The sequence below is a fragment of the Cinclus cinclus genome, chromosome Z, assembly GCF_963662255.1.
Source record: "Cinclus cinclus chromosome Z, bCinCin1.1, whole genome shotgun sequence".
NCBI classification, from domain to species: domain Eukaryota; kingdom Metazoa; phylum Chordata; class Aves; order Passeriformes; family Cinclidae; genus Cinclus; species Cinclus cinclus.
In genome coordinates, this window is record NC_085084.1 from 80,707,996 (window position 1) to 80,735,735 (window position 27,740).

The 27,740-nt window shown below is 36.6% G+C and overlaps 1 protein-coding gene across 3 annotated transcripts in view; it reads left to right on the forward strand.

Annotated features, from left to right (window-relative positions):
• The window catches only part of PIK3C3 (phosphatidylinositol 3-kinase catalytic subunit type 3), a 65,562-nt gene extending 38,967 nt beyond the window's left edge, over positions 1-26,595 (forward strand). For all 3 annotated transcript variants that reach the window (XM_062513098.1, XM_062513099.1, XM_062513100.1), the window contains 4 exons: positions 3,901-4,069; positions 9,501-9,591; positions 21,982-22,107; positions 25,895-26,595. In XM_062513098.1, coding sequence (XP_062369082.1) covers positions 3,901-4,069; positions 9,501-9,591; positions 21,982-22,107; positions 25,895-25,909 — 401 coding nt within the window. In that variant the 3' untranslated portion in view covers positions 25,910-26,595. The remainder of the gene's footprint in view (positions 1-3,900; positions 4,070-9,500; positions 9,592-21,981; positions 22,108-25,894) is intronic.
• The last annotated feature ends 1,145 nt before the right edge of the window (positions 26,596-27,740 follow it).

Here is a 27,740-nt window from a genome sequence, read left to right on the forward strand (position 1 = left end):
CAATAATGTGGACAGAGTACTTTGAAATAATTTCCTTTTTTACTGTTGCGAGACAATTGCCATCAGACTTCCTTCATTTCAGTAATTGCATCTAATTTGGTCTGTCCTCTGTATTTTTTTTTAAGGTTTTAATAGTTCTGTCTGGTTTTCAGTGTTTTTTTCCTAGCAAAATGAAACCATTTCTGTGCTGCTGTATAGGAACTTCTCGTGTATTAAAATCTAGGTATTAGCAGTGAAAGTGATGGACAGTCTACCCTCTCCAGCTGAAGTCAGGTGTTACTGGCTATTGCAAGCACCAGTTTTTGTTCTCTACAGGTCAGTGCTTCACTTAATCAAAGATCACTCTCAAGGCTGAAAGGGAGTCAGATGGACTTTGAAATCTCTGATGCCCTGCCTGGTAGTCAGGGTAACTTCCATGTTCTGTGCCATATCCTTGAAGTCTCCAGTGGCCTGCCCTCTTTAGTCCATATGTTAGAAAACCAAGTGTTGAGCCAAAAAAGGTAGTCAAAATTCACAGAAAAAAGAATAAAAATAATAATAATAAAATACTCAGAAGTATGCAACAGGATCAGCTTTTAGATTTTTATTTAAATCATTTTATATGTGTATGCTGCTGACTCCTGGAAACTTTCTTCAGTTTGTAAGTGCCTTATGTCTTGCCTTTTCTACAGTAAAATAAATGAGAAGGGCAGGGTGATTTCTAGTGCATTGGGTTTTACAAATGAGATTCACCTGATTCACCTGTTGTCTTAAGTAACTCTTGGTTTTACTTTAAATCATGACTGAAACAAGCAAGCCCCCCTCCCCAGTTTTATGATTTAGCACTCATTTGGGAACACTAGTAAACCAAAGTAGAGGTCCAGTTTTTTCTGTAATTTATGGGCATATCTAAAGATTAGAGCCCTTTTAATTAAGACGTAATAAATCAGAAGAAGTTGGATCATGGTAAAACAAGATGAGAGATAGCAGTGTATGTGTTATGACATACACAGTATATTGAAGGAAGGACATGTAATTGGTTTTTAAAACATGGAAGTTCAAAGCCTTTAGAGAAAGTAGTGTTGCACAAAGTTCACATGAAGGCTGGATTACTGGGAGGACAGGTGAGGGTAGGGTGTATATAAATGTCATTATGTGAGTATGAACTATTACAGGGAAGTGACTGAAACAGGTTGTGGAGAGACCATCCCTGGGGATACTCAGAAACTCTCTGGGCATGGCTCTGGCTAGGACACGTGGCTCTGTGTGTCTCTGCTCAACCAGGGGGTTGGACCTCCAGACGTTCCCTTATTCTTGCAATTGGAGTTATGCTGAGTGAAAATTGTCACATTCATTAATATAATGAAAGTAGAATATTCAGTGTAACATCCTGATCAAAATGACACTTGGGATGATATCTTGAGATACTTACAAACTTTTTATTTTTCTATTAAAGATTTGAAATAATTGAGTTTATTGACTTAAAGAATATAAACATGGCCTATTTTAAGTATTAAATATATATCAAATTTAATTTGTCCAAAGTGGGTTTGTTCTTCCCTTTGTTCAGTTGTTAAATCCTGGAGGGTAACACGAGTCATGTTCTATTGTAGAAATCTCTAGACCTTTAGTGCTCCCTCTGGCTGCTCCTGGTGTAGCAGCTTTGTGCAGACACCAGGGAGAACCTTTAGTTCATGTTCTGTAACATGGTGTGCTGGTTTAATCTTGCAGAAGCCAAATTAAAATCGGTCAATTCTGCATTTAATAGACAGGTTTTAAAAATATTTATTTAAATGTGTGCTTGTACATGTATTTTAAGTCAGCCTAAAAACCAGCTGAATTTTGAAGTCCAGCTAGGAAGCCTATAATAATGCAGAATGGCCTCATCTCACTTTCTAAGTGTCTATCACTCAATTTTTGAAATATTTTTGAATGTTTTAGATGTCTTTGTTACCTACGTAAATTATTAATTATCATCTTTTATTCCTTATCTCCAGAGCAAACTGAAAAAAAAAAAAAATATTTACTGCTGCAAGAGTTACTGTTTTATTCAAAACGTTTTCTTTTGACTCTGCAAGGTGACTGGTTTGAATAAGTGAACTGAAAGCAGTTCCCCAAAATTTCTTCATTAAACAGGTGTTCTAACTTAATGATGGAAGGGTTCTGTATGCGTTTACTTCCAAAAATTTGGTGTACAAAAATGATCTCTAAAAGAATCTCCTGTACCAGCCCAGAAATAATTTTTGAAGGAAGGCTTTTTTATGGCAAATTAGTTACGCCAGTTGTAATGGTAGTGGCATTTATCAGTCAGCAAATATTTTGCCTCTTGTTCAGGATACTTGTAATCTCTCTTAGAAATTGGACTGTCATGGAATTTGTTTCTTGGGTTGAAGAAGAATCCTTACAGATCTCAGAAAGCCTTTTCTATTGATACTACGATGTTATTCAAAGAAACAGTCAAAGACAGGTGATTAACTGAAAAATACGACTGCTTCATTTTTTTTTTTCCAGGACCACTGAGAACCTAATCTTATGAAATCTTAAAATGAATACACGTGCTGCGGGTTAAAATGCCCCATAGCAAATACACCCCGTCTGTAATACTTCTCAGTTCCATAATTCTGAAACAAGACTATCTTCTCTGCTGTGTTTGTCTAGATAACAATCATGTTAATAATTTTCAACCTTCTTGTTTAAAAGGTCTTTTATCTTGTATCTACATGCTTCTGCAATCTCACCATCTTTCTGTAATGGAGCTGTGGTATGGTTCAAGTCATTGCTTAAATTACACATTCCAAACTGAATGTACATTTGCAGAACACATTCAGAGACTTGACCTTTTAGTATTTAACTGAGTCAAGATTATAATGAATTGTTTTATTTGTATTAACATAATTGTTTGTATTTGTAAAATATTTATTCCTCAGTTAATCTAAGTATTTTAGATTTTTTGAAGTTACTGGTAAACTGAAGTTTACCAAGGGAAGTTCAATTGTTCATTTTGCCACCAATAACATCTCATGCATAGTTCAGTAATACTGGAAGAAAACACTCTGAATTCTCCCCGGTTGATCTGTGAGCATTATGGTGAGCAGCATGGCAGGCTCTTGATAGGAAGGGCAATTCCCTTGTGCATTTGAAGAGAGGAGGCATATGCAAGTTTTTGTTGAGTTAATGTGGGAGAAGTGTTCTAAATGAAGTCAGTTGAGCTGAGAAAGGAAAGGTAGTGATCAAACAATGCAATTTTGGTATGGCATGACTATTTAGTAGGGTATGACAAACTTTTTGGTGGATTTGAAATCCAGTTTCAAATTCAAAGTTGTAGTGATGTTTCTTCAGCGTATTTTAAAACCATTGATAAGTTTTTACCCTACCTGAACAACTCAACATATGTTTGAAACAGCATTGAACTCTGGTGTTCAGTGGCTTTGAAAGGTTGTTCATAGGATTACGAGTCCTGCTTTCTCTTTGTTACATTAGTTGTGTGTTAAATTTGTTATATTTGATGCCACAGCAATCAAATGCAAAACTCACATAAAGTATTAATACTTAAATTTGCTAACAAATTATAAAGAAGGTGCAAAGAATTAGTAGTACCTATTATGTAAACTGTGCATTTAATACCTGCTCACCAGTTTCAGTACTGGTTCAGTCTTCATGAATATATTCCACATGTTTAAAAATTTTAAAAACTGGAAAACTGATCTTGTTGGTACTCTTAATAAATTAAAAATCAGTTTTGCTTCTTTAAAGACACCATTTCCAGTTAACAGCTGAAGATGAAAAATAGAGTCTTATAAACCTTACAGACTTTCTGGGAACTGCTTACTATCTTCGTAATGATTCTGTTTTTCTAAGTTTTGCACCAAGAAAATGGCACAAACACATTATGTGCAGTGTTTGCCTTTCCTTCTTCTGCAGGTAAACTGTTTCACATTGACTTTGGTTATATTTTGGGCCGGGACCCCAAGCCCCTTCCTCCCCCGATGAAGCTGAACAAGGAGATGGTGGAAGGCATGGGAGGTACCCAGAGTGAGCAGTACCAGGAGTTCCGTAAACAGTGCTACACAGCCTTTCTCCACCTCCGCAGGTAACAGCACTGGGTTTATGCCAAAACTCATTAGAGCAACTCTAAAGCAGGAGAGGAGATGACTAAACAAATTGCTGAAGTATTTCTGTTGAAAATTCAGAGCTCATTTAAACTCGAATACAAGAACTTGTATTAAAAAAAGGAATGAAAACATAATGGTATTGGTGTAATGTGGAGGGTGAATGTAATTGTTCAAGTTAAAGTCCCCAGTTTTGCTTGTTTAATAACTTAAATAGCTTCATTTCATAACTCAAGTGGGATATGAAATTGTATTTCTTTGTGGGTATGTTTTTGCCCTTAAGCTTATTTTCCTCTGATTATTGATGATCAAGGAACTGTCATTTCAATTTAAGTCATTACTCATTTGCTGCTTTATCCTCCTCCAGTTTAAATTAGCGATGATCAAATTCTTTGGCTTGAAGATGACACACACATATGCTTAGTTCAGTTCAGCTCCTGTGGGACAAAAATTAGCAACTTGCAGTGACAATCAAGCATGTTAGAAATTTCTTTAAATACCCAGAATTGTGGCAGCTAAGAACTCCTTAAACTCTGGTGTCTGTGAACCAACTGATCTTTGTTTTAAATATGGAATCAACTTCATTATTTTGCAGTGTCTGTATTACTTACCCATCAACTTTCTGAGCTAAGTAGCTCATTTTTGTTCTGTTTGAATGGAGCACAGACAAGCACTCCTGGTCTGTCCAGGGATTTGATTTAGCACATCTTCAATGAAGAGCAAAGATTTTCATTTTAATATCAAAGATCACCTAATGAAAACCTTCATATATGTGTAAGAAATTGGTAATACGGTAAGCTTATGTGAAAAGTGCCTGGAATATAGAAAGCAGCCAGTGATACAAATAAAATGCTGCATGTAGTTCTTCAACTGATAAAAGGAAGAAGACTCAGGAGTTGGTCTAGGAACTGACATTATCAATGGGTTAAAAAGCCATTCAGCAATTTGAAGAAGTAGTGGCATGTTTTCAGTAAGCAGTATTTTTGGCTTCAGAGAACAGTCCAACTTCTGAACTCTGCTTAAAGCTATTTAGTAACACTGTATTTCTTACTTGTCATGCACATGAGTTATGTTTATTGTTTAAACCTAGCTGTTTCAGTGGAAAGATCTGTTGTGTCAGTGAAAGATTATTCATTGAATTAATTTATGTAATGGTTTGCTATAAAGATCATCATTAAATGTGTAGTATAGTGGTAACTGGGGTGTACAACTCAACTGTAAATCAAGACAATTTCATTTTTAATGTCTGGAATTGTAGTTGTAATTGTAGTATCACCGGTATTTACTCACTTTATTAGAAAATATTTTTAAATGGTTCTGAATAACTATCCTTAAGGCTTTCAACAGCAATACTGTATGATAATACTCAAAATATTGTAACTATTACTTTAAGCAGCTAGAATTAAAAATATTTAAGAATACTTGTTAAAAAAGAATCATGTGGAGCATGCAGAACACTTCAGTTCTAACAGTTCTGCATATTGACAGGAACCCACTCAGACACATCTGGCCAAGTAGTGTGAAATCATAACCTCTGATGGCTAAGACAAAGTGCAGACTCATCTCCATCAGATGGAGCTTTATTTTAGTTCTTTATTTCCCTGGGGAGTAGCCATTTCTCTACATAGTTAAAGTACTGTGTCTTGCTGAATCAGGATTCCTGGTGGAATGGACGTTGCATAGTGGAAAAAAAAAACTAAGGAATTTTAAAGTTACAGATGAAAGAATAGTTTTGTCCATTGTTTCTGGTTGTAAGCAGTTTGGCATATGGTCATTATTGTATGTTCTTTAGTTAGTTTGGGGGATTTTCTTGGGGAGTAGGAGCAAGGACATGCTTTGTACTTTTTTAATCAACACTAATCAGTCGTTCGTCAGCAGTGCTGTGGTGAAGGAGCAGCTGCTGTGTTCTGAATGTGTGGCAGGGCAAATTGTGTCTGTCAGCAGGACTTGCATATTCACTTGGACTGTAGCAGCCTTTTATACTTTCATTGTACATGATGAGCCTGTTTAAAGATGTTCAAATCCTGCTACATGTCAGTATTTCCTTTCCACCATGAATTTCCTGTTCTACATATGCTGTTACTTGCTTCAGCAGGTTCCATTGTATCACAGAATGGATCATTGGTCCCAACACTCTGCTCAAGAGCACATGGCACAATTATGTTCAGAATGTTCTGGAATACTGAGGGAGACTCTATGCCTGTCTGGGCAATCTGTGGCATAGCAAAGAATCCAGTCAAAGCATTTCAGAATTCTTTCCAGAGTGAGGCTCTAGATTGTTTTGTTCCTTCCAAGTAAGGGTTTCCCTTGCATTAGTCCTATGAGAAACTTGTTGTTCAGTTTGAGTTAGTGGGCATAGATAGGGCAAAGGAGTAGGAAGTAGTAGGAGTAGGGCCAGAAGCTGTAGTTGAGCTGAGGTTTTTTTCTTTGTGTGGGTGGGGTTGTGCCTCTGGCTGGAGCAGTTTTTCTCCAGTCTGTTCTGTTCAGTGACTGAGGGTGCTGTCCAGATCTGAATGGAAACACTGTGTGCATCAAATGGAAAGCTGTGGGAAGTGCTGCTCCTTTGGAAAGGTTGTTAGGCAGTGCAGGGTCTGGATAGTGTTTTAAAATATGGGATTAGGTGGTGAAGAGAGAAGAGCAAAAGCAAAGTTGGGTGGGATTAGGTCCATATTCACTGAGTTTGGACTGCAAAGAAATACTTTGGGAAGAATAAATGCCATAATTTAATTGGGAAGAATAAATGCCATAATTTATTATAGCCAACTGTGACATGACAATGATTAGGGAGTATTCATGCTCTTGAAAAGAGAATTGAGTCTTGGGGGACCCCATGTTCCACTGAACAAAAGGTAGTATCCTTAAGGCATTTTAAACTTAGGAATTTGAATTAGACCAGATAAGCAGGGCCTTAGTTGGGTACTACAGATAACTATATGCTTTCCTGTCCTTGTCTTGATAGTGAATGTTGGTAGCTTCAAATTTGATGGAGCACTGCAAAGTCAACAACCTAAATATTTGATTGGTTTAGGACATCTATATGCAAAGGGTCTGGTAAATATTGAAAAAATAAAGGCATGCTTGGGATCAAGCAGGTATTTGAGATATTACGTACTTGAAAACAAAAGTTGCTGTTCTCAGAAAGCACAGCAATGAGAATTTGACCTTCTGTCTGATGTGCATTTCTTTCTTGATATATGAGACCTCTTCTATGTAGAAGTAGTTTTTTGTTGAATTTCTGTAACAGTACTTCATGTACAAACCAGAAGTTAATCAACCATCAGTGCAACTGAGTCCTCATTTGTTTTGTGAGTTAATTGTACTGAGATTCAAGAAAACAAAGAATTATGTGAGAAGAATTTAGGTTTCAGTTTATGCATTTCATTAAACCTCTTTGAAACTGGGAGAGCCTTGCTCAGAATTTGTTCTGGCTCTGGATGGATGTCAGCCATTCCAGAGGCCTTTATAATGTAGATGTGAAAGATGAATTATATCCCTTGCTCGACAAAGGTGTTTGTTTTTTCACAAAACAGGCTCCTAACTCAGGTGATTCAGCAAAATCTCTCCCCTTAGATGAGTTTGGGCTGTCAGTTCACCTGTAAACCCCATGGCATATTTGCCGAAGATGTTGCCTGTAAGAAGGATTGCAGTTGATTACTGAGTTACAGAAATTTTGGGGTGAGGGGCAGAGGACAGACCTGCAGATAGTATAGTGAGCAGTTCTTCCTGAATTTTTAGGGCACTCCATACTCCCCCTAAATTACCTTTTCTTGATTTTTTTTTTCCCCCCGCCAAATGAGTTTCTTCAGGTGGTCTTATTTTTCAAGAAGCAGAAGGCTTCAGAACCATCTCTTAACAAACAATGATGCCTTGACCTTTAATTTTTTATTTTTTTTTACAAGCCTCCATCACATAAATAGCTCCAATAAGCTGTAGTGCTTATAAGCTCTTTTCCTCTGTGTTGAAGAGCAAAAGGGACTCTTGAGACTTTGGATTCTGTGTCAGTTTGAAGGGAAGACTACTGACAGAAGGTACCAGTAACCTAGGAAGAGACTTGAGAGCATGTACCTGTTTAAAAAGAAATTTGCTGGTTTCAGGCAGGTAGGAGAAAAATTCATTAAAACCTGTGGTATCTGTTCCTAGCAGCAGAGCAACCTGACTGCAAGGTTTCATAGCCAGACTTGAAATAAAATGGTAGAGTTAACTTTTCCTTCTTCTAATTATTTGTAATTTTCCTGACTCTGGCCCCTTGCCCCTGGGGAAGCAAAGTAAACAAGGCACTGAAGATTTCTAGCCAAACAGTTGATTTTAATGCTTTTCTTATAATGTCTTAAAACTTAATATTGGAATGTGTTAAGTAGTGTTAGTTCCAGAAAATAATGAAGTGTCAGGAGTTTTGGTTGGAATTAAGTTTTTCTGGAGAGATGTCTTTTTGAGCAATATTTACTTTTTAAAATACAGCTATGAAGCAGACCTTTTGTTTAACTGAAATACTTGGTGCTCCTTGCAGTTGTCAGCTAATATATATTCAGCAGCTTCCTAATAAACAAGTTTTGCTGCTAAGAATTCATTTTCTATCATCTGTGAAGCTCCTAGTTCTCTTAGCAAAGCAATATTTCAAATGCTGAAGTCAGTAACATATTTTGTGTTTTAAAGGGAACAAGATCTTTTTGCAGAGGAAGGGGAGTTTCAGTTTGTGTTGAGCAGCTTGAAATTATCCTTTGAGAAAGAAACTGACAGCTAATTTTCTGCAAGGGCAAAATGGTGTTGTTTAAAAAAATAGTCATGAGTGCTTCCAACACCATTTTAAAGCTGAAAAATCTTCTCTGATTTGTCTCTTTTAATGGTTATAGGTGACATTTGTACTTCCTAAATGTACTGTGCTGCTGCTATTACTGGAGTTTAGCTGAGCAACTGAAGACTTGGATCTGGTTAAATACTTAACTCATTATATCGAAAGCCTTACAGTGATTGGAAAAACAAGTTCTTGTACTTCTGAAGACTTAGTCTCTTTGAATATATATCATGCTGTTGTATCACTTCTTAGTAAAAAATAACCTTTGAGTCAGTATTCTAGCATATGTTTATCCTACCAGAGGTAGAAAATGGCATTAAAACTTAAAATATATGAAATCATAGTTTGTATTTGATGTGTCTCAGAGTAAATGTTCTCACAATTCTAGAAAATTGTAACAAAATTAGAGCATTTTATTCAGTTTTGGCAGTTTGAGAGATTGTAAAGGTTAAACTTTGATAGTTAATGTCAGTATCTTGTGTCCTTTAACATAACTACTTGAAACTAGTATTAAAAATGAATCTCTGAAGCACTAGCAATTCTTTACAAAATGATGAGTTAAGATGTTTACAAAATGTCTTTTGTACAAAGTGTTTTACCTCATTTGCTCTTCTGCTTAGGTATTCCAATTTGATCTTGAATTTATTTTCCCTCATGGTGGATGCCAACATTCCAGATATTGCTCTTGAACCCGACAAGACTGTAAAAAAGGTAATTGTGAAGCTTTCATTGTCTTTCAGTACCCCAGGGCTTCTCATTATGAAATTTTCAGTCACTTACGATGATGACTTATTTGTGTCTCACCTCAATAAATAATTGTTCCTGTTTTATAAGCTTTGAGCAATTTCTACAATCTTCTACTTCATTGAAGTTGAAGATAGGAGAATGTATTTGGAGAACACTTAGCACATGTGCCCATGAATACAGAATAGCTTTTTAGATCCATGCAATGCTCTACCTTCTGCTCTAGCACTCTGTTCCAATGGGTATTTTAGCTAAAAACAGCATTTCCACCTTAACAAACTATGGAGAAGTGAAGCAGTCAACACTGGCTGTATCATGAAATACTGTTCCATCTAGTCTAGAAACCTTTAAGACGTGGATGGTTTTATAAAACCAGTCTTCTTCTAGTTATAAAACAGTCTACTGAAGATTTAAAACAAATAAGCTGGTATATCTTCATCAACAAGAAATTTTTCATTTTGTTTGTTTTGGTTTTTTTTTTCTTGTGAAGGCAGACTTGTGTCCCATAATTCTAACTTTGTCCTTTATACCATCTTAAGTCATTCTTCTCCATTTGGTGTTTGAGCAATAGTTGACATGAAAAATACTGGATACATCTCCATCTAGATTTCATTACACTTACATTTTAGACAAATGTTGAGGTTTTTATAGCCTGATTTATAGTGAAGGGTTGTCTGCTTTAATTCCCCAAAAGACTTTGTGGAGCCTGTGTATCCAGTGGAAATTAGTTCAGTGTTGTTTTTATTCAGGTGGTAGATTGTCTCCCAGATAGGCTGTTCTTCACTGTTTTGAATAAGCTGTGGCATCAGAGATTCAGAATCTACAAATAAATATTTCATGTTTTAATATAATTTCGTTAAAGAAAACCAAATTATGACTTGCACAAAATTTTTCCTTTTCTCTTCAAGGATCCAAGCATTTCTATTTAGAGTTTCTTAGTTTCAAATCAATACAAAGAGTTCTTGCTACTGTTCAGTTTCATATCCAGGAAGCTAAGCTGTGTTTTGTGGTCAACATGACAATATTCCTTCCACTCAACTGTTTACCTGAGAAAATGACAGCAAATTATTTCTTCTTATCAATACTAGAACCTCACCTCTGTCCCTAAATACCCTACAGATTGAGTAGGTTACTTAATAGAATATGGGAGATAAAAGCCTAAAGTAGGCAACTGAAATGCCTCAATACGTGCCAAGTTCTGAAAGCAACTACACTTTTGTAGAAATTATGTAAATGCACCATAAATCCTAGTAAAAATTGAAGCATACATCAACAGGTAGAGCAGGGGCTAATTTGGGGCAAGTTTGTGCTTGACTGAAACAGTCACCGGGAGCTCAAAACAGTAGTTTCATTGAACTTCAGAAGTGCTGGTTCTTTAATGTTTGCACCAATAAGTTTGAGAATTATGACACATTTTAATCTTACTCCTTACTGGGCAAGTGTTCCCTGTCATTTGATCACAGAGTCCCAGAATGGCTTGGGCTGGAAGGGATTTTAAAGATGATCCAGTTACATCCCCCTGCCATGGGCCATTTCACTAGGCCAGGTTGCTCATGGGACAGTGTTGTTCATCCTTGCCTTGGATGTTTTCTTGTAAGCTCTGATACTTACCAAGAGTCTTTTGATACTTAGTGCTAATTAACATGCAATGTCCTTGTTTCTTATTAGTATCTTGGCATTGCATTTTAGGGTGGAAAACTCTAGAAATACTGTCCAAGGGTGTATGTTTTCAATAATTAATGATAATAGGATGTTAAGTTCTGTAAAATATGTGTTAATGATGGTTTTAATATAGCAATAGTTGAGTATTTCAGACGCTTCTAAAACTCTTTTAGTCTCTGTAAATTTCAAATATAAATTTATTGACTTAACAAATCAAGGTACAGAATTGAAAACCAGAAAGTATTTTCTACAGCTGAAAAGTATGTTACAGTTCACTTATGTACAATAATTAAAAATACAGATTATGTAAAGCATGACAGTATTGCATACATTTGGGGATCATTGAAGGCATCAAAATCTAAAAGGAAATTCAGAATCACAGAGTATTCTGAGTTGGAAAAGACTCACAAGGATCAAGTCCAGCTCTTAAGTGAGTGGTCCGTGTGGGATCAAACACACAACTGTGGCGTTAACCAGCACGCACTCTGACCACATGAGCTCTGAATTGGATCCATGTGGTAACTTCTAAATTCCATTACAAAGTTAATTGCATGAAAAGAGCAGGAGCTTAGTTGTTACATGACAGATCACTGTTAGATCAAATGCAGCGATTAGTTACTAGGATCCTGAGCTCTGACAGTGCTGCAGCTTGGTGAACTGTGACTTTCATCCTCATGGGAGATTCCAGGCTGTCCATTCATAGCGGCTTTAAAATGTGAAAGCAGATACAACTGATAAGGAATGCAAATCACTTTGAAAAGAAAGATCCTACTTCCCCAGGTTCTTTTAAGTTACTTTAAAGCATGTTTGTTCTTTAAAAAACAAAACCCACACTTTAAACTATTGGGAGGAAGATAAATTTTTCAGCTTTCTCAAGTTTTTTGATATCTTATGTAAGCTTTTTTTTTTTTCCCTGACAGCTCAGCTGTTTCTGACCCCTGTTGACAGTTTGGTCTTTTTGGTTCAAAAGTTACCCTTTAAATACACTCTTTGAATATGAGCAAAAGTAATGCATGGGATTACTTTTGATTAATCATTCTGGGATTCCTAAAGAGTGGATAAGCAGAGGAGCCTTCTATAAAGCAGTTGTTGATACTGCAATCTGCTGGATACTTATATCTGTGAAAGCAATTGTTTTATTTCATTTTACTATTTTACTTTAGAAAGATAAACCAGAAAATAGCTTTAAATGGACTAGGATCATTATCATCTTAACCTGTTACATAACGGTGAATAGGTCATTGTTGTTTGGGTTTTTTTTAAATAATGTGCTAGAAAACTTGTTTGGGTTATTAAATGCCCATTAGCCCATATGAAATCAGTTATAAGCTTCATAGAACTAATAAAAAAAGGAACAAGGTGTCTTGCCTCTCTTGGGGTGAGTGGCAAGTTGATTAAGTCATTTAACAAGGTAATACTGTACCTTGTTGTAGAAAAATTGAATAAATGCTTTCAGCATCTCAATTGATTTTTATTTTTTTCCTTAAAGCTTTAACAAAAAATCCATATATATTTCAACAGACTCAAATTAGGTAAAGATCCATTTCGGACTGACCTGCAAAATTAAATTACCTTTGATGTGTGAGACGAGTCAACCATTTCAACCAGGGTATCACTTTCACAGAAGATGAAGGTGGAGATATACAAATGTTTTTGTATCTAAGAAGGTGTCCTAGTGAAGAGTAGAGGTGAAGTTCATAGCCAGCATTTTCCTCATTGGTGCTGTAGTGGCAGCACTCATGCTCATTTTTTTTGTAGAGCCCTTCTTTTGCATTAAGGACTTGGAGCCATTCAGGCTCTGGGCTTACAGACAATGAGGTAGGTTACCTTCATCTCAGTTTGGAGATTAATCAGAATACTGGTTTGATGATTAAACTACAAGGAGAATAATTTCCTTTTTTGCAAAACAAAGGAATGCTTACTGAAGTAGTACATATCTTATCATGCCTATTGAAATACTGCACTGCAATTATTTTGTCAAACAATTTGTTTGGCATAAAGATCTTTGATACTTGAACTTTTTAGTAGGTGTAGGTGTATTGCTGTTATGAAGTAGGCATGAATTAGTCTAAAGGTTGTTGCTAATGAAAGACTTCTTTAATGGCCACAATTTTACTTCCTCAAAGGGAAAGCATTGCAATTTTAGGTGTTAGCTGAACTCCCAGTCTAATCTTTGTCTTAGCAAAGGGACATGCTGTGCCACCAGTGGGCAGGAAGGTACCTCGCAAAGTGTCTGCTTGCTGGTTGCAGTAAGGTGTAAAAACTGAATTCAGAAATAATTTTTGTGTTTTTTTCTTTTCTAAACTTTCAGCAAATAATCTACAGTGGTCTTAGAGCCAGAATGGAGATTTTATTTTAGTAACCATACATATATTCTAAATAAAATAAAATTTGCCTCTACCATGTGATGATGATGGCTAGAATCAAATAAGCTGAAATAAATAAAGGTCACTACTTTGATTTTTCCATGTCTTGATTTGTGGTGTTTCCTGTGGTGTATAGGTGTTTGATAATGGTATGCTCACTAGGTAGAATAGTTAAGAGAAGATGTTGGAAGGACTTTCTTACTTTTAGTCAGAGAAATTAACCAAGTAAGATCATAAGAAAACTTCAGTGAAACATACTTTTCTGTGAGGCCTTGGATGATTTGAGTGTGATGACTTTTTTTTAAGATTTAGTACTGATATGTTAAATGAGACCTTTTATATAAATAAAAGTGCAGAAAATATTATTAAAGACTGTAACTACTAACCTGAGGAACAAAGGCAGACCTTTTTTGGAGGCTTTTTTCCAAATCACCCTCTACCATCTAAAAACAGTGGATCCCAGGGAGCTCAATGACAGTGTAGTTGTATAATCAAGCCTAAGATCTAACAGAAGGCATATTGTCCAAGTGTTGTTTCTGTACAAAAGTTGTGAAATTTCTTGGGAGAAACATAGATTGAGTGAATGCAAAATTGGAACAATAGTTTATGTCATCTACAATGTTCTGTAAAATAAGTATAGATTGCAGCTCTTTGACATGTTTTATTGACACAGGATAGTCTAAGCACATCTGAGTGCTCTGTTCCTGTCCTCCCTGAAGGATCTTGCACAATCTTCTTGTTCAAAAGAGAGAAAACTATGCAAACTGGTTTATTCACCAAAGAAAGATGGCAATGGGGATAATTTTTTCCTGCTAGCATGAAAAGAAACTCCCTATGGCTTCTCCTGAAGTTATAGATTTAGACCACATCAGAATTTGGCAGTACCTTCTTGCTTACTTTGCATAGAACTTGTTTTCAGAAACTAAGTCATTGCTGACCTCAACCATGCATTCTCACAACTAAAATTGAACTGAAAACAAGTGAGTCAGAATTGACCTGAAAGCAAATAAAGCTCTGAAGTTTCACAGCTATTCTTGAGGAGCATATGGAACACTGGTTTCTGAACCAGCTGTCTGCTTGCAGTGGGTATACACAATATCACTCAGTGAGTTTACCCAGTATTTATGGAAAAATAGGCTAATATTTCCCAGTTGATAGAAAAGCTTGTTGTACTGACTCACTTCCCTCACTCCAGTTTTGATCACTACTTTCCCTATAGGAAACGCAGAAAACAGGGATTACCAGCTGCACAATATTGTTTCCATCCTCAGACCTGGAGAAACTCTTTCCAGATTCATTATGTTAGTTTTATAGTAAAAAGCCTGTCAGTTTTTGACCAAGAAAAAGTAACTTCAAAGCTTAAAATTAGATGTATTTTTGATCCTTTCATCTCCTTTTGTCCTCTCCATACTATATATAAAGAAAGCTGTCAGTATAGTGTGCTTCATCTCGTGGTTCATTACACCATCTCCTGCTTTGACTCTCTGATTTAGGCTTTTCTGAAAACCTGGCTCAAAAATGTCACAAAATGGAATAAAATTGAAAACTAGCAGAGGATCCCTCTCAGTTTGTGTCTTCCTTTCTTTGGCCTCTGAGATAATTGCCTTTAAATTTTCCACTCTCCACATATGCTTTTCCATTTCTCAGATTTCAGGGAAAAGACTGGGCTGAAATCATTATATTGACTTGTCAATGCCTTACTGATAATACAATGAAGATATTACTACACATACTTTTTTTCCTGCCATTGCTCCTTGCTGTTCCATTTCTAGAACAGCTGCAGTGCTAATTGCTAATTGTCAGGCTTTGTAAAATTAGCCAGTACTAAAAATTCTAAGTAGTAATGACTAAAATCTGGAGTTAATTATGTAGCCAGTTTTGCGTAAGGAAGAGGTGCACCCTCACTCTTCAAATGTAGCTAATGGATTCAGCATTGTCACCTCCTAACAAGAAAAGCTTTTTATTTTTCTACAGGAAAGCCAGATGGTTTCTATCTGTCCTTCACAGAAGATTTGACCTTTAAATGAGAAATCATCAGGGACCAGTGATTCATTGGCAGACAAAAGACTCAGCAGGCATTAAAGGACAGTGTCCTAATTGACTGAGCTCTGTTTCAGATGTCCATTGATTAAAGAAGGTGCTGCAAAGATGCTGCGTTGTAGGCGAGGTTACTGTGAGCACAGACACCACAAATACCTGGCTCACATAAGCAGGAGCTTAACTGCTGTTTGTGAAAGTAGCCTCATTCATTTTTGGCACCACCTTTGCATAGACACAGAAAAGGATAAAATCAAACTGTCCAGAAGAGAATAAAGTCATGTGTGTGGGGGTTGTGATACTGAGAGCACACTCTTATGTTTCCAAGGCTGTGTGAACACTGATGGGGGCTCACCTCCCTGGATAAGAAAAGGATCTAATTGTTTGGAAACTAGCAAAAAGAGAGAGCAGACATGTTTTGTTTTGTTTTTTTTTTCTTTTTACATTAAATATGTCAAAGTAAAATTATTTTTATTCTACAGGTATAAAAACTGAAGCAGAGATGTGACTAGAGGTACAGAAAGCTTCTGAGCTTTATTTCTAAACCTGAGCTAATTTTTCCAGTGTTTTTTTAATATGGCTTGTAGTGAAACTCTCACTGCTTTCCCCCTCCCATGTGCTTCCCAGTCAACCAAAGGATAAATGAGTGTTGAGTTCCCATGTTAGTGACATGGAAATGACTTTCTAAGTTGAAGCTTGATAAGCCTTTTTAGGCAGTAGATATCTGTCCCTTTTCACCTGACCAAAAATAGCAGTATTTGTTATAAGATGGTGCTAGGAAACCTTCCTGAGCTTTATTAATGCCTCTAGGAAATTTACAGGAGAAGTAAAATAATTTTTGCTTAATTTGAGTCTGTTAGTTTCATTTGTGTTTTCTTGCTGCGCTGGGGAGGCTTATGCTTTGTAAAAGTGTCACATTGCCACAGAGCTTATTTTGCTTCAGCAGACGTTCATCTCTGTCCATTTGGGTAATGATGCTGCAGCTGCACACCCAGCTTTTTTGTTTCTAGGCCGTTGATTTTTCATGCATATTAATTCATTTCAAAATATTGAAAAAATACAGAAGTTGGGGTAAACACCAAAAAATGAACCAAGTGTGAGAACACTCTTGTGCTGCTGTTGCTTTACATCAGTCTCTAGTTGACTGTAAGTTTTTGGCTGCTGTGATGAAATTCTGAGCTGAAACAGTGTCATCTTTGAGTACCGTGGTGGCTAAACCCCAGATTCTCACAGAAGTTCAATTCAGACATGTTCTCTAATACTCTTGTTGTCTTATGATTTAAAAAATAAATTAGAGAAGCCCTGAAAGGGCTTGTTTGGAAACCACATTTTGTTCAAATTGAGCTCTTGGAAACAAAGACTGTTGTCAGAATAGTCTCTCAAGTCAAGTTGTTCATTCAAATAAAGCATATGAATAGTTTGTGGTGTGAGTTGTTTGGACTGCAAGCAACAGGGATATAGCAGGAAAGTATTAACTGAAAAAGATGAAATGTGATAAGGATTAAGCCAAGCACTTAATGCCAATTTCTGCCACATGAATATTGGATGCTAACTACTGTAATAAGTACAAGGCAAAGCAGTAAAAATTATAATGAAAAAAAATACTGGGTTTTTTCTCGTTTTTTGCTGTTAACTGATCCTTGTCTAATTTTAGTAGTGCTTATATCCACTATATTGTGACCCACTGAAAAAGGACAATGAAGTCTGTCTTCAAAGCAGCTGAAGTTGCAATGAGCAATCCCATAGTAGTGTGATAAAATTGTATAAAACATCAGCAGTGTTTCTTTATGTTGCTGGAAGAATAAATACTAAAGCAGACCCCAGTCTTCAGAATGTCTGAAGACAAATTTGTCTGAAAATTAAACGGGATTAACAAAGAGTTCTCATATATACATCTTCTATATCACCTTAAAATGCATTACTACCGTCAGTTATTCTGAAGAACAGAGCTACAACTGTCCATGAAATACAGATTTGGAGGCTGCCCTGAAGATTCTTAAAGCTTCCACAGAATTTCCAAAGTTGAGCATTAAGTACCTAATCCATTTCAGATAGCATTTTACAAGTGAGAAGGTGCTTGCTAGTGAAGAGTTCCTGAGTTTAATATGGTAACTGTTGTCCATATTGTCCAGTAGGTCTGATTTGAGAACAAAAAAAGTCCATACAAATCTGCTCTTCAGTGTAAGGAAGAGGGCAGTCTTGTGCCTTGGGAACAAACGGCCCAAGTGAAAATCTTGTAACTGCAGGGAAGTGCATTTAACACACAGTAGTACTACTCCCAACTGTATTTTCATATGATTCCTCAATCCTAGGCCTGCCACACTTCCAAAAATACAAAATGGGCAAAGACAGAAGGTTGAATTTGGGGATTCATTCAGCTGAATGAAGACACTGGCCTGCCCATTTTCTCTGATCTTCAACTACCATTTTTAATAAGATGATTAGTGTTTTCTTGAATATTTCATCTCCTCTTTTTGTCATCATTTTTTTTTTTCTACTTTACACAGCTCTGTAGGGCTTAACTGTGAGTTTTTTTGTGATAGGCTTCTTAGGACATCTTTGATGCCATTTTCCAAGCATTACTCGTTTTAGTTCTCCTTGAAGACACTTCAAGGAAAAGAACAGAGTCTGAGTTTATCATCAGTTAACTGCCCATTACTCTGGTAGATGTTGTGCTCTTCCCCTCTGAGTTAGATTTTTGGGATAATCATAGTATTATCATGAAGTAGTATTTCCTTCTTTTTGTTCCTGTAAAATATTTTTCCCCTTCTTTGAGCCATTACCTTGCTAAGTTCCCTTCTTCTGTGTGATTCTGCTGCAAGTAATGACCACCTTTTATTATCATCATCAACAGTTAAGCCACAAGTAAATTACACTGGCATGCTTGTCACCCCAGCCTCACTCCCCCATATTTTCTTCTAAATTGTCCTTGATGTTCTTTTCCCCTTTTAATTTTTGCCTTTTGAAAAATAAAATAGCATCAAGAAAACTGACAGAACTTCCTTACAAAGTGCTTCAAATTTAACTGAAGTATAGCAAAATTTCTAGTCAAACAGTTTCACACAACTCTTCAATCCTCTTCTTCTGCACTTTGATACAAAACTATTCTCTGTTTGGGGGGATAGGAAATGGAGAACTTTAGTTTCAGGTTTGAATGTCAGTATCTTGGCAGACTATCCTTACTTATTCAACCTGTTCATCCTTGGAACATTCAAGTTCTGGTGTTGAGATCTAATGTTTCAAAGGAGTATTTGTATAACAAAAGGGCTTAATGTTTCCTTTTCTGGAAACAAAGCAACAGTTCAGCTAGATCAATCAGGCTTATTTTTTCTCTGTTTTGCAAATCCTGAACTATAACAAAGCACATGATTTAAGTATCGAAGTGGGAGCTCTAACCTAGTCTTTAGGTGGGATGTCTTTGATGCCTTCATGGTCGTCATCATTTGTAAGTGTGTAATAATTATTTCCCTCATCAGAATTTTACCCCCCAAATTTTCCTCTTTTTAACACCATGTAAGACTCTCTTCCTGTTGACCTCATCTGTGAGAAACTGTCAGCTTTTAGAACTCATCCCACATTGGAACTCAAGAGATTTCAAATAAGAATTAGCATTGCTTTCCTACAGGAAGTATAAGTCATTGTGTATTAATCTTCCTGCTGTTGCAGCTCAAGAGATAATCCGTAATTTTGTCTTTTTTCTTCTCATCTAGGTTTCAGCAATCACTTCTAATTCAGGGCAGAAAAACTTTCATACAAACATCTAATACTGGGCATCATTTGATCTTTCTGTTAATTGCAAACTGATTGCAAGATCTAACCACGGGTGAAGTTCTTTGCACATATATCACTGTTCCCAGTGTGTTTTGTGGGAAGTGGGTTTAATTAGTTATTCATTCCATAGAAGGAAGCTGCATGCTAATATTACTAACTGAAAATTCTGAGAAGGTTTTCCATGAGCAAATTATTAGATTGCCAAAGTGTTTGATTACTGAAGTTGTGTAAAAGAGTGGTATGGTGGTATTTTTTTCTTTTCTTGAAACTGGAGTTAATGATTTTGCTGAATTCTCATTAACATCACCTTTTCTGTGAGCACTAAAATAGATCCAAAAGAAATCTCTGCTGTAATTTTGGGATGTATTTAAGCTTTTGCATAATTGCAGGCATCTGAGTAGTCCATTAAATTCTGTTGGATTCTACCGTGTGCGTCATTCACTGTCTAAAACTTCTGATGTGGGAGTTAATAAACTTCCTTCTCATCCTGTTTGTTACGAAGATGAAAGTTCTTCGTAACAAGAACTTCTGGAATAATCTGCTAAATCTCTTAATGGTAACGTGCTTCATTGAAAGTTTGAGCTTTTTTGGTTTAATCCATTCTTTCATATTGATCAAACGTCTTTCTAAGAGGAAGTTGAGGAAAAACTCATTTTATGCTTACTTCAAACACAACAGCAACACAGTTAAAATGGTTATTTTGAATTAAGAAAGTTTATGATTATAGAACTCTTTCCTAACCTAAAGGATTCTATAGTTCTATAATCTTTGCCATAGTGTGCTGGCTAACTTAGGGTTTTTATTACAGTGCTGAAGGGCACTATTTTGGAATATGTTGCCTTTGAAAGGAGCACAGAGTTACACTAAACTGAAATCAGTTGACACTCAAGTGAAATCTTGGAGCATTTTTGCTGTCACAAAGAGGGTAGTTGAGTATGTGGTATCTTTGGTGCATAGAAAGCATATAAAATATGACATGAAGGTAGTATCAACTCACAAATTACGAAATTTTATAAATTTTATGATGAAAATTGTTGAAATCACTTGGCTCAAATTTTTGTCAATGTCTAAAAAATAGTGAATTCATGGAAAGTATTCAGGAAATATACGACTTTTACAGTCACAGCCATGAAAAGGTTAAGAAGTAAATCATTTGTTATTTGCCTACATGAGAGAGATTTCTTATTGACAGCTCTTTAATATAAAAGGTTTAATGAGCTCAACTGTTTGAGATGGAAATTGGACAAATTCAGATAGCAAATAAGTCATAGTTGTTAAACAGGGCAATTAATCACTGAAAAAATTTACCTAGTTCATTATGCAGGAGGCTGAAATACTTGAATATGATGGTCTGCACAAGAGTTAGAATTGTTTGAGATTTATCTTTATAAGAATAAAGCATGTGACTACATGGCAGCAATAATTCTTCTGCAACTAATGTGAATTTGCTGGGCAATTTACATACTGTTACCAGCACTACTTTGCAAGGTGACTATCACTATAAATGATGGCCATAGTATTACTTAGGCAGTTCTTGGATCTAGGCTTATTAGAAGAGATTTCAAGGAGAGTAAAAGCATAAAAACAGGCTTAGTGAAGTTAGGGCTGGACTCCAGTATGTTAGGGAAATTTTCCAGAACTGGATCAGTTCTGAACAATTTTCTTGGAATTAGTTGGAAGACCCAGGAGGGCATCTACTGCCCCTTCATAAATATTCTTGGCATTTTCCAAGATGGAAATTAAAAAATAAAGGTATTGCTAGGTATTGCTATATTCTTAATTACTGTGCATTCAGCTTTTGACTCATGTACAAGCTGCAAGTACTAAGCAGAATGTGTTACTGGTGCAATTTTGCAGTCAAAAGAAAAAAAGCACATAAGGGGTAGCAGTGTCTCCAACCAACTGTTCATGGACAGTGGATACAATCAAAGTTAATGAAAATCTCACTCGCCATACAAAGGTCAGTTTTGACGGAGTTGATTTGCTCATACTTCCCTCCCATTCTGTGCTCTTTACTTAACTGCCTTACAGTTTCTGAAAGACGAACATTACCTGAAAGTATATTTAGATTAACAAAGTGTTAACGTCCTTTCTAAAATTAGTAGGATCATCCAGCCTCTTCCAAGTTTGTATTTAGTATGCATAAGTTCTGTATTTTTTCTCAAATGGCATTTCATTCTCCAGTGAATGTTGAATGTTGCCTCTTTTTCTCATAGCATTTCAGTTCTGTTTAAACTTGTATTTCCAAGTGCTTCTCTTGACTTTTTGACTTTGAGCTTTGAAATTACTAGTTTGAATTAGGGGACTGTTTCCAGCTTATTTAAGTACTGGTTTTTATTAAAGGATTTGAAATAGGTGTTTTAAATACCACTGTACATCTCCAACAATCTGCTGTATCTTAGAAGAGAGAGATTCTCCACTAAACAGCCAAAATCACTGTGTCTATGTCTATATGTGTTGATAGAATAATGCACATTTTTAACTGTTTAACTTAACTTAGCCATCTCCACTCCCATTGCAGGTGCAGGACAAGTTTCGTTTGGACCTGTCTGATGAAGAAGCTGTCCATTATATGCAGAGTCTCATTGATGAAAGTGTCCATGCCCTGTTTGCAGCTGTCGTGGAGCAGATACACAAGTTTGCACAGGTGAAGTATTTTCTTCTCAGTTGCTGGTATCTGTGATAGCTGAGTAAGACAAGAGGTTGTGAGTGGTAGGTTGAAGGCATAACTTCAGTGTGTGATGCTTTGGTTCATTCATCATCATTCAGTGATAAAACGTTGTTAGGACTGGAGAAAAAGCTTGTAGAGGTCCTGTGCATTTTTTTTGAAGCACCTTAGCAATCATGCAAGGTCTGGTGTCTGAGACAGGGCAACTTCTGATGCCCATCCAGGCTGGGGAATGAGCAGATGGAGAGCAGTCCTGCCCAGAAGTGCTGTGGGTCAGAGGCTGGACCTGCCCTGCCCATGGCACTCACAGCCCAGAGAGCCAAACGTGTCCTGGGCTGCATCCAGAGCCCCGTGGGCAGCAGGGCAGGGAGGGGATTCTGCCCCTCTGCTCTGCTCTGCTGAGACCCACCTGGAGCACTGCATCCAGAGCTGGGGTCCAGCACAGGAGGGACAGGGAACTGCTGGAGCCAGTCCAGGGTGCTACAAGTTACCAGAGAGCTAAAGCACCTCAGCTGAGGAAACAGTCTGGGAGAGCTGGGTTTGTTCCGATGGAGAAGAAGAGGCTTCAGGAAGATCTTACAGCGGCCTGCCTGCTGATGATCTGGGTTGACAATAGATTATTGCCTCTGTTGTTTTTGTTACTACATTATATAGTGTATAAAGAACAAAATGTTTAACTTGTATCTTGTTCTGTGCTCTCTTACTACAATACACAGTAAGACAATAAGTTATTTGATTCCCATGTTAAATAAAACTGTTCACAAAAGCATTTCTGCTTTGAATGTCCAATTTTTTTTTCTCCTTAAAACCATCTGACATTTGGTTTGTGTTTATCGGAGATTTAAGATATACACTGTTTGCCTTAAGTATTAGACCATGACAATAAATGGAATTAAGGGGAAAATTTAAAGTGCTCTGAAAAGCTAGTCATTATCCTGGTTTCTAATTGATTCTTTCTTCAAAAGTCATATTCTGATGTGAACTGAGAAGTATTGTTACGGCTATACATTTTGCTAAAAAGCATTTGTTCTTTTCCTCAAACTTAGTTTTTATTTTGAAGAATTGCACCATAATGCAGGACGAGAAGAAATAACATCATTTCCATCTACATATATATTTGATACAGGTGATGCTGTATGAGATGTGAAAAAAGGATGTGTAATTACATGGAAATGTTGCAAAATTTGTTGTCCTTTACTATGGATTACCTTGAACTTCGAATAGAGGATGGTAATTTCATAAGACAAAGTGAAAAATGCCTGGCATCTTCCTTAGGGTTCAAATAAGAAAAAGGCTATTAGAAATATTAAAGATTGAAGTTTTAAATTTGTCCAGTATGCGTGTAGACCTTTACTTTCATCACATACTCACAGTCACTTTTTTAAAAACATGTCTTGTTACTTTATTGGCCTTAGGTGACTGCCACGCTCTCCTAGATAATTGTTACCATGTTTGTGAAAGTGTATTAGTAGGTCAGAGTTTACAGGTTTGATTCAGGTGACCTCTTCTTTTTTCATTCAGGCTTGCTTTTGTTTGATCTTTCGTCAGTTCTTAACTCTGCTTCTAAAAACACAGGACACATTTGTTCAGAATATTTAAAAGTACCCAAGAATGTTACTGGAGGCTGTGGGATGGGGGCTCAGAGCAACCTGGTCTAGTAGAGGGTGTTGTCCCTGCCTATGGCAGAGGGCTTGGGATTTGTTGATCTTTAAGGTCTCTTTCAACCAAACCATTCTGTGATTCTGGCTCCCAGGAATGGTGGTCTAAGCAAAAAGGTGATACACATTCCAGCAGGCACTGATTGCATCTTCCATTCATATTTTTGCGAGTTAATATGCAGGCCCACCAGTGTACTACATTTTGGATCCTAAATAAGCAGATGTGGCAGCCACTAATGTAGGCCTCATACAGTTGTCTTATTCTGGGTTTTTTAACCTCTTCAGCTGGCCCATGCTGAATTTCAGCACAGAGATGTTTTCCTGAGGCTCTGTGCAGTTTGTGTGCACTGCTGCAGAATGTGCAACTTACGTGCTTTTAGCTTTCCCTTCTGCTTTGGGCATCTGGTGCCTAAAGTGAAAAAAAAAAGTGTCTTGATTTGTAAGTGCTAAAAGCATCCCATGACTCCATGTGATGTTAGTTATGGAGTTACATTTACTGCCTTTACTCATACTCAAAAAATATTTAGGCTTGCAGGTTCTCTCCTGCAATGATACTGGATTTCAAGTGTGAGGAGGATGCAAAAAGAATAGACACAGATTGATCAGCAGTTGACAAATCTTAAGAATCTGTGCTCTATTAATGTATTTTTAAAAAATACTTCAAAAAACCACAGTGAAAAGTAAATGTAATTAATATCTACTCTCTATGTTATGGGTGAAATACGATGCTTTTTAGTGTTGCATCAAAATCATTATTTTTTTGTCTGAGGCAGTCTTAAGAATTTGCTTCTGTAGTCTTCATATGGTCTGCAAATAGAACAAATGAACAATTAATGGGTCATGAATTTGCCATAAAGGCAGCATCTTACTCAATGGTCAGTTGAAGCTTCCAATTTGTTCATCTGTAATTCTTCATTGAATTGCCAGGCCTTCTTCACAATATTATAAGTTATGTGGAAAAAACCCCAACACTACACAGGTATTATGACACAAGTGTAAACAGCAGATTTGGCCTAATGCTGCACAGTATTTCATTTTAAATGCTGTTCAACACATTTTTGGTTTACCAGTAGATACTTACTCTTTTACTACCTCCAAAATAGACCTACGAGGAATCTGTGCAGTCTCCTGCAGCACTTTAGAGCTTTTTAACAAGGTTGTTTATTATAGTAACCATTCTGTATGTCAGTCTGCAGTACGTAGAGCTCTTGGATAAAGTAGTCTGGATGTTTTGGAATCAGCTCTATTGTTCTTTATAATAATATTGTAAATTGTTTTCAGTTTACAGCTATAGTATTAAGTCTTTAGTTTAGTTTTTAAGGTGTCTTTAATCTGTTACTTTATCAGATATTTTACATACCTTTTTGTGCATTGCCTTTCTCCTTAATGGTTATTAAAAAAAGTTGTCTCAAAAGTAAATAAATTCAGTATTTAGAATAAGCTAATGGTTTTGTGCAGTAGTTCTCAAGAGGAAGAAACGGTGCATACTAATTTCAGTTGATACTAATGAAGACTGGATAGCTATTTCTCCCTGGAGAGTCATTTTCATTTTAGCAGCCTTACTTATTTCTGTAGAGGAGGGAAACAATCTGCAATTGGAGTGTCTCATTTCACATTTTATTTCTCTTGTAAATTTACAAATCAAGTCAGTTGCATTTAGGGCTGAAATGGTAAACAGTGATGAGAAAAGTGAAAGCTTGTGGGATGTGGGGTGTGTCACCTAAAATGTAACTGTCCAGTTTTACGGGTTTCAGCTGTAGAAGTTGCATGGATTTAGACTATATCCAGCCTGTGACCTCAGTGCTTCTGCTTCACAGAATGCAGGCACCTCAGCACAGAGCTTCTGTTTTTCTTCTACTGTATGCCAAAAGAAGATACGGAATGTCTACCAGCAGGACTGTGTGTATTGGATGAAGTAATTTGTCAAGGGGCATACAGAGTTGGCTTCCATGCTACTTTTTCCCTTAAAAGGTTGTGAAAATCATCTACCCTTTGGCATTTCACCATGTTTTTAAACAAGGAGTTTAATTTATACATAGCATTTGTTCTTTGAGGGTAAACCAGATTGGATAATCAGTGTGCTGTTTTGTTTTTTTCTTTTCTTTTAGTATTGGAGAAAATAAGCTTTTTGCCTGCTAATGGTGGAAACAAGAAGATGCTCAGAACACAGACTTCCTCAAGCCCTTGTGGACTTTACCAAACAGTTTTGGAGGGCAAAAGCTGCAGATTTAATAGTGTGAAGAACTGAGAACTCAGAAGGCAGAAGAGCTTTTTGAGTCTCTGATCATTAAAGGTTTAAAACCAACCATTTTTTAAAGGAATATGATTGTTTGTACCATCTTGGGAGCCTCAAAGGTTGAAGTAAGCAACTTCCTCTCAAGCCAAAGATAACTGGAAGAGGTTGGATTTAATGGTGAATTCTTGTAGGTGTTAATATATTTTCTTATTTAAAAACATAAGTAAATACAAAGCTAAAGCAGGGAGGCTGTAGTTTCTTGGTGCAGAAAAACCCCTCACTAAACTATGGCAATCCCCTCTCATCCCTCCCCACCCACTTTGTTTCTTGAGTAAGTTTTAAATATAATTAATATTATCCTTTATTTCCTGCCTTGGGCAATGTTACCGTTTAGAACGGACAGTCATTTCTTGCCTGCTTACAAAAGTGTTTTTAAAGTGCTGGTAAGTTAACCCAGCTCTAGGCAGCCAATTAAGTGATCACTAACAGGCTCAGCAATGGGAATGCACAATGAGAAGTTCAGTATTTCACGCTTTAACTCCAAATGTTTTCTGTACAGTGATTATATTTTGTTCACTCTAATAAAAACCTTTGTTATTGCAGTCTTCAGGTGTTCTGTCTTTTTAATCTTATCAGCTGAGACACTGCACACTAGAGGATTATGTTTGTAACGCCTGTCTTTTTGCAAGGATTTTCACTTCTCAGTTTACTTGATGCTGGAATAAGGCCACTCATGAAATTATTTTTGTGCCACATGTTGAGTTCATAATGAATCTGGTTTGTATGATCAATAACGTAATTAGCTCTTCATAAATGTGTGGCTCTCCTCAAAGGGTGCTCTGAAATAGTCCTGTATTTTTTTTTTAAATAACATTTTAAGTCAGGAAGAAATCCTTCCCAATTATAAAGATAAGAGACAACTGATTTGAATGTGAATCTGACTGGTATTTGTGAGTCAGTTTTGATTTGTGCTTTTGTCCCTTTTTTCCCCTGTATGTGTGACTTAAGAACTGCCTTATCCTAGTTGCTTAGTGCTCATGTTGTCTGGGAACACATAGTGCCACAGAGAACCCATAGTACCCTTCTTATCTTTAGCTCACTCTTCTTTGGAGAAGTAGTAATTATCAATTTTGTGGGTTTTTTGTTTTGTTTGTTTGTTTGTTTTTTTCCCGTCAGACTTAACACATTCTTACACTGCTTCTGTTTCGCATGAACTTGTTCTATGTACGGTGCATTGTGGTATCTTCCAAGTATCATTCTGAGAGCCTGGACTTCTCAGATGTTCTGGGAGAATTCTGGAAAAAAAAAAAAGTCTTCTTCCTTCTTTTAATAATATGTTTTGAATGTGCATCCTGTGTGCTAGGCAACTTCTGATCTTTATGAAGCAGCTGCACTTCGACTTGAGTTCTTGTCTCTGACCCCCCAGCCCTTTCAGCTAGCTGTGTATTGTAGGATTTTTCATCTATTTCTTTTGAAGGAAACTTCCTGTTCCTCCTGCTCAAGACTAATTATGAAGGATATGGGCATGACCTGCTGTGTACCAGTTGACCAGACAGGCCAAGGTTGTCTCCTTATTAAAACCCAAAAGACCTCATTAACTCAATCCTACAACACATTTCACTTTGCAGAGATGTTTATATATTGACATTTATAAATACATTACAAAATAATGCATAGTTGTTAAGCATGTCTTGTGTTTTAGAATTAACCTGTTCTTA